Source organism: Phyllobates terribilis, unplaced genomic scaffold, assembly GCF_046119375.1.
Source record: "Phyllobates terribilis strain yellow unplaced genomic scaffold, ASM4611937v1 Scaffold_11__3_contigs__length_659146591, whole genome shotgun sequence".
In the NCBI taxonomy this organism is placed as follows: Eukaryota; Metazoa; Chordata; class Amphibia; order Anura; family Dendrobatidae; genus Phyllobates; species Phyllobates terribilis.
Window position 1 is genome coordinate 65,019,445 of NW_027362771.1, and position 7,526 is coordinate 65,026,970.

A 7,526-nucleotide genomic window follows, 5' to 3' on the forward strand; every position below is an offset into this window, starting at 1 on the left:
TACCTTTGTTGGTTTGATAAAATAGGGGGGACACCACGTCGCTTTTTCATTCATATATTCATTAGGTTAAACAAGCCCAAAAAGCTGTAGAATAAACTCCATATGAAAGGCACTAAAGGGTGCAAGTTTATAATATGTAGGGGGCTTGTGAAATTATATATCTGCAGGATATTCATCTATCTTCAAATCTCAGAGTTCTGGTTATGAACTTATTGTATTTGGCTAATGCAATTCCTTGGTCCCTTTGAGATGTGTGCGTAAAAGTCGGTGGGCATATGCATTGTCTGTGTGCCGTCCATTTTTTTTTTTCTTGCAGCCATTAACTTGCATTGGCAAGTCTCGTAAAATATACGTGGCCATACACAGCATGCTGCCATTTTTTTTCACAATTACAGGTGAGGAAAAATTTGCAGATCAGCACTGACTCAATGAATAAATTAGGAGCCCTACACAGGCGGCGCGCTACACGCGGGGAGCCCTACACAGGCGGCGCGCTACACGCGGGGAGCCCTACACAGGCGGCGCGCTACACGCGGGGAGCCCTACACAGGCGGCGCGCTACACGCGGGGAGCCCTACACAGGCGGCGCGCTACACGCGGGGAGCCCTACACAGGCGGCGCGCTACACGCGGGGAGCCCTACACAGGGGGAGTAGCTGGTTACACAGAGGAGCTGTATACAGGGGTAGTCCATACCAGTAGAGCAGTCCGCTGACACCTGTAGGACGCGCACACAGCAGCCTCCTGACCCGCTCCTTGTACCCAGAGCCGGCGGATGTGATGCGCGCACACTGCGGACTATCCGTCTGACCCGCCGCACTCACCTTGCTGAGGTAGCCGGTGACCACCTGCTGGAAGGGATAACAATACACGGTGCTCGCCGCCACCTCGGCACCCATCCTGTCAGCCGTCCTCCTCACCGGTCCACGCTGTCTTCTTCGGTACCTCTGCCCTAAGGCGCCATGTTTTTGTAAATTCTTTGAAGTAACTTTATTAGTCGCGGACAGTGCGCGCAGAATACTTGTGGAGGGATTACACGTGCTGAGAAGTGACGCTTCCCCAATGTCACTTTCTGAGGGTGTGAACGTGCGTGTCAGCAGCTGCTGCTGTGGTGTCTGGGGAGGGAAGGAGCTCTACTGTTTACTGGGGACGTGTAGCGCAGTTATGTACTGGCACATGTGTGGTCTCAGCCAGTGTTATCAAGCCATAGGCAGCTGGACTGACTCCCTCTGTACCCATGCCCTGCCACTGGTGCAAACTTGCTGCTGCACAGGGGCCCAAACGGTAAGGGGGCCACTACCACCTCCAAAGCAGGAGGAATTGTGCATGATGAGCTATTGGGCTGCAGAGGGCCATATACTGTTCTTACACAGGGGCCCTGATTGTGTGCTCTCCTAACTTATATGTGCAGTGCCGTAACCTCACCCAGCCACTTGTACGTGCAGTGCCGTAACCTCACCCAGCCACTTGTACGTGCAGTGCCGTAACCTCACCCAGCCACTTGTACGTGCAGTGCCGTAACCTCACCCAGCCACTTGTACGTGCAGTGCCGTAACCTCACCCAGCCACTTGTACGTGCAGTGCCGTAACCTCACCCAGCCACTTGTACGTGCAGTGCTGTAACCTCACCCAGCTACTTGTATGTGCAGTGCCGTAACCTCACCCAGCCACTTGTACGTGCAGTGCTGTAACCGCACCCAGCCACTTGTACGTGCAGTGCTGTAACCTCACCCAGCCACTTGTACGTGCAGTGCTGTAACCTCACCCAGCCACTTGTACGTGCAGTGCCGTAACCGCACCCAGCCACTTGTACGTGCAGTGCTGTAACCTCACCCAGCCACTTGTACGTGCAGTGCCGTAACCGCACCCAGCCACTTGTACGTGCAGTGCTGTAACCTCACCCAGCTACTTGTATGTGCAGTGCCGTAACCTCACCCAGCCACTTGTACGTGCAGTGCTGTAACCTCACCCAGCTACTTGTATGTGCAGTGCCGTAACCTCACCCAGCCACTTGTACGTGCAGTGCTGTAACCGCACCCAGCCACTTGTACGTGCAGTGCCGTAACCTCACCCAGCCACTTGTACGTGCAGTGCTGTAACCTCACCCAGCCACTTGTACGTGCAGTGCTGTAACCTCACCCAGCCACTTGTACGTGCAGTGCCGTAACCGCACCCAGCCACTTGTACGTGCAGTGCTGTAACCTCACCCAGTCACTTGTACGTGCAGTGCCGTAACCTCACCAAGCCACTTGTACGTGCAGTGCTGTAACCTCACCCAGTCACTTGTACGTGCAGTGCCGTAACCTCACCCAGCCACTTGTACGTGCAGTGCTGTAACCTCACCCAGTCACTTGTACGTGCAGTGCCGTAACCTCACCCAGCCACTTGTACGTGCAGTGCTGTAACCTCACCCAGCTACTTGTATGTGCAGTGCCGTAACCTCACCCAGCCACTTGTACGTGCAGTGCTGTAACCGCACCCAGCCACTTGTACGTGCAGTGCTGTAACCGCACCCAGCCACTTGTACGTGCAGTGCCGTAACCGCACCCAGCCACTTGTACGTGCAGTGCCGTAACCTCACCCAGTCACTTGTACGTGCAGTGCCGTAACCTCACCCAGCCACTTGTACGTGCAGTGCTGTAACCTCACCCAGTCACTTGTACGTGCAGTGCCGTAACCGCACCCAGCCACTTGTACGTGCAGTGCTGTAACCTCACCCAGCTACTTGTATGTGCAGTGCCTTAACCTCACCCAGCCACTTGTACGTGCAGTGCTGTAACCGCACCCAGCCACTTGTACGTGCAGTGCTGTAACCTCACCCAGCCACTTGTACGTGCAGTGCCGTAACCGCACCCAGCCACTTGTACGTGCAGTGCTGTAACCTCACCCAGTCACTTGTACGTGCAGTGCCGTAACCTCACCCAGCCACTTGTACGTGCAGTGCTGTAACCTCACCCAGTCACTTGTACGTGCAGTGCCGTAACCGCACCCAGCCACTTGTACGTGCAGTGCTGTAACCTCACCCAGCCACTTGTACGTGCAGTGCTGTAACCGCACCCAGCCACTTGTACGTGCAGTGCTGTAACCTCACCCAGCCACTTGTACGTGCAGTGCTGTAACCTCACCCAGCCACTTGTACGTGCAGTGCTGTAACCGCACCCAGCCACTTGTACGTGCAGTGCTGTAACCTCACCCAGTCACTTGTACGTGCAGTGCTGTAACCGCACCCAGCCACTTGTACGTGCAGTGCTGTAACCGCACCCAGCCACTTGTACGTGCAGTGCTGTAACCGCACCCAGCCACTTGTACGTGCAGTGCTGTAACCGCACCCAGCCACTTGTACGTGTAGTGCTGTAACCGCACCCAGCCACTTGTACGTGCAGTGCTGTAACCTCACCCAGTCACTTGTACGTGCAGTGCTGTAACCTCACCCAGCCACTTGTACGTGCAGTGCTGTAACCGCACCCAGCCACTTGTACGTGCAGTGCTGTAACCGCACCCAGCCACTTGTACGTGCAGTGCTGTAACCGCACCCAGCCACTTGTACGTGCAGTGCTGTAACCGCACCCAGCCACTTGTACGTGCAGTGCTGTAACCGCACCCAGCCACTTGTACGTGCAGTGCTGTAACCGCACCCAGCCACTTGTACGTGCAGTGCTGTAACCGCACCCAGCCACTTGTACGTGCAGTGCTGTAACCGCACCCAGCCACTTGTACGTGCAGTGCTGTAACCGCACCCAGCCACTTGTACGTGCAGTGCTGTAACCGCACCCAGCCACTTGTACGTGCAGTGCTGTAACCGCACCCAGCCACTTGTACGTGCAGTGCTGTAACCGCACCCAGCCACTTGTACGTGCAGTGCTGTAACCGCACCCAGCCACTTGTACGTGCAGTGCTGTAACCGCACCCAGCCACTTGTACGTGCAGTGCTGTAACCGCACCCAGCCACTTGTACGTGCAGTGCTGTAACCGCACCCAGCCACTTGTACGTGCAGTGCTGTAACCGCACCCAGCCACTTGTACGTGCAGTGCTGTAACCGCACCCAGCCACTTGTACGTGCAGTGCTGTAACCGCACCCAGCCACTTGTACGTGCAGTGCTGTAACCGCACCCAGCCACTTGTACGTGCAGTGCTGTAACCGCACCCAGCCACTTGTACGTGCAGTGCTGTAACCGCACCCAGCCACTTGTACGTGCAGTGCTGTAACCGCACCCAGCCACTTGTACGTGCAGTGCTGTAACCGCACCCAGCCACTTGTACGTGCAGTGCTGTAACCGCACCCAGCCACTTGTACGTGCAGTGCTGTAACCTCACCCAGCCACTTGTACGTGCAGTGCTGTAACCTCACCCAGCCACTTGTACGTGCAGTGCTGTAACCTCACCCAGCCACTTGTACGTGCAGTGCTGTAACCTCACCCAGCCACTTGTACGTGCAGTGCTGTAACCTCACCCAGCCACTTGTACGTGCAGTGCTGTAACCTCACCCAGCCACTTGTACGTGCAGTGCTGTAACCTCACCCAGCCACTTGTACGTGCAGTGCTGTAACCGCACCCAGCCACGTGTACGTGCAGTGCTGTAACCGCACCCAGCCACTTGTACGTGCAGTGCTGTAACCGCACCCAGCCACTTGTACGTGCAGTGCTGTAACCGCACCCAGCCACTTGTACGTGCAGTGCTGTAACCGCACCCAGCCACTTGTACGTGCAGTGCTGTAACCGCACCCAGCCACTTGTACGTGCAGTGCTGTAACCGCACCCAGCCACTTGTACGTGCAGTGCTGTAACCGCACCCAGCCACTTGTACGTGCAGTGCTGTAACCGCACCCAGCCACTTGTACGTGCAGTGCTGTAACCGCACCCACCACTTGTACGTGCAGTGCTGTAACCGCACCCACCACTTGTACGTGCAGTGCTGTAACCGCACCCACCACTTGTACGTGCAGTGCCGTAACCTCACCCAGCCACTTGTACGTGCAGTGCCGTAACCGCACCCAGCCACTTGTACGTGCAGTGCCGTAACCGCACCCAGCCACTTGTACGTGCAGTGCCGTAACCGCACCCAGCCACTTGTACGTGCAGTGCCGTAACCGCACCCAGCCACTTGTACGTGCAGTGCCGTAACCGCACCCAGCCACTTGTACGTGCAGTGCCGTAACCGCACCCAGCCACTTGTACGTGCAGTGCCGTAACCTCACCCAGCCACTTGTACGTGCAGTGCCGTAACCTCACCCAGCCACTTGTACGTGCAGTGCCGTAACCTCACCCAGCCACTTGTACGTGCAGTGCCGTAACCGCACCCAGCCACTTGTACGTGCAGTGCTGTAACCGCACCCAGCCACTTGTACGTGCAGTGCTGTAACCTTACCCACCACTTGTACGTGCAGTGCCGTAACCTCACCCAGCCACTTGTGCGTGCAGTGCCGTAACCTCACCCAGCCACTTGTGCGTGCAGTGCCGTAACCGCACCCAGCCACTTGTGCGTGCAGTGCCGTAACCGCACCCAGCCACTTGTGCGTGCAGTGCCGTAACCGCACCCAGCCACTTGTGCGTGCAGTGCCGTAACCGCACCCAGCCACTTGTGCGTGCAGTGCCGTAACCGCACCCAGCCACTTGTGCGTGCAGTGCCGTAACCGCACCCAGCCACTTGTGCGTGCAGTGCCGTAACCGCACCCAGCCACTTGTGCGTGCAGTGCCGTAACCGCACCCAGCCACTTGTGCGTGCAGTGCCGTAACCGCACCCAGCCACTTGTGCGTGCAGTGCCGTAACCGCACCCAGCCACTTGTGCGTGCAGTGCCGTAACCGCACCCAGCCACTTGTGCGTGCAGTGCCGTAACCGCACCCAGCCACTTGTGCGTGCAGTGCCGTAACCGCACCCAGCCACTTGTGCGTGCAGTGCCGTAACCGCACCCAGCCACTTGTGCGTGCAGTGCCGTAACCGCACCCAGCCACTTGTGCGTGCAGTGCCGTAACCGCACCCAGCCACTTGTGCGTGCAGTGCCGTAACCGCACCCAGCCACTTGTGCGTGCAGTGCCGTAACCGCACCCAGCCACTTGTGCGTGCAGTGCCGTAACCGCACCCAGCCACTTGTGCGTGCAGTGCCGTAACCGCACCCAGCCACTTGTGCGTGCAGTGCCGTAACCTCACGCAGCCACTTGTGCGTGCAGTGCCGTAACCTCACGCAGCCACTTGTGCGTGCAGTGCCGTAACCTCACGCAGCCACTTGTACGTGCAGTGCCGTAACCTCACCCAGCCACTTGTACGTGCAGTGCTGCCAATCCCAGCTTTGGACAGAAGGACACGTCCAGCATTATATATAAGATAATGCCCCTACAGTATATTCCTACACACAGTATTATGTTCCCATACTACATTCCGAACATACAGCTTGATGTCACCACTGTATACTACCCCACACACTGTATAATGTCCTCACAGTGTATTACCCCCCACGCAGTATAATGTCCTCACAGTGTATTACCCCCCACGCAGTATAATGTCCTCACAGTGTATTACCCCACATACAGTATAACATCCTCACAGTATATTCCCACACACAATATGATGCCTCAGCAGTGCATTCCCCCACATAAAATGTAATACCCCACATTACATGCCCCACACACAATACATTCCCCTACACACAGTACGATGTCCTCACAGTAAATTCTCTCACACACAGTATGATGCCCCCACAATACATTTCCCCACATACAGTATAATGTCCTCACATTATATTAGTACACATAGTACAATGTCCTCACAGTATATTCTCACACACAGTATGATATCCTCTCAGTATATTCCTCAACGCACAATATGATATCCCCGTAGTACATTCCTCCACACACAGCATTATGTTCTCACAAAATATTACCACACACAAACACGATATAATGCCCTCACAGTACATTCCTCCACACACATTATGATGCTGCCAAAGTATATTCCCCACCACACAGTATAATGGTGGCACATTATATTCGCACACACAGTATGATGTCCCTACACTATATCCACCCAACTCAGTAGATTCCCACACACAGTATAATGTTCCCATATTACATTTCCCACCACAAAGTATGATGTCACCACATTACATTCCCTGCACACACTATATGATGCCCCCTCTATATACTCTTCAAAGACAGTATAGTGTCACCATTGTACATTCACCCACACAGTGGGATGCCCCCACGGTCCCCTCCACACAGTACAATGGCAACTCCACACAGACACTGCATGAGCCCAGCAAGCACGCGCACTCAGTGTCAGTGCCAGTGTGCTCTCATCCCTTTCTCCTATCTGTGGCACCTGCTCAATGAACCAGATAGAAAAGAGAAATAGCTACCCACCCACATTGACACAATGTGTGCACATGGTCACTGTTCTCCTGCGGTGTTAGTGTAGAGGTGCCATCATACTGTTTAGCGGTTACAGTGGGCACATCGTGCTGTTCAGCTCCAGCAGAGTTAGTGCAATGTGCAGGGCCTGGCATTCAATTTGGGCAGTCAAGCTTAGGCCCCT

At 55.5% G+C, this 7,526-nt stretch overlaps 1 protein-coding gene and 1 long non-coding RNA gene across 4 annotated transcripts in view; one reads left to right on the forward strand and one right to left on the reverse strand.

Annotated features, from left to right (window-relative positions):
• The window catches only part of PRELID2 (PRELI domain containing 2), a 136,042-nt gene extending 134,923 nt beyond the window's left edge, over positions 1–1,119 (reverse strand). Inside the window, exon 1 of one of the 2 annotated variants that reach the window (XM_073651275.1) lies at positions 824–1,094. In XM_073651275.1, the coding sequence (XP_073507376.1) occupies positions 824–898 (75 nt within the window). In that variant the 5' untranslated portion in view covers positions 899–1,094. Of the gene's footprint in view, positions 1–823 lie in introns of both variants that reach the window. The other variant, XM_073651274.1, reaches the window with a different exon arrangement.
• LOC141165572 (uncharacterized) overlaps positions 1,017–7,526 on the forward strand; it is a 43,687-nt gene continuing 37,177 nt past the window's right edge. Inside the window, exon 1 of one of the 2 annotated variants that reach the window (XR_012251176.1) lies at positions 1,017–1,283. This is a non-coding gene — a long non-coding RNA (uncharacterized lncRNA). The remainder of the gene's footprint in view (positions 1,284–7,526) is intronic. The other variant, XR_012251177.1, reaches the window with a different exon arrangement.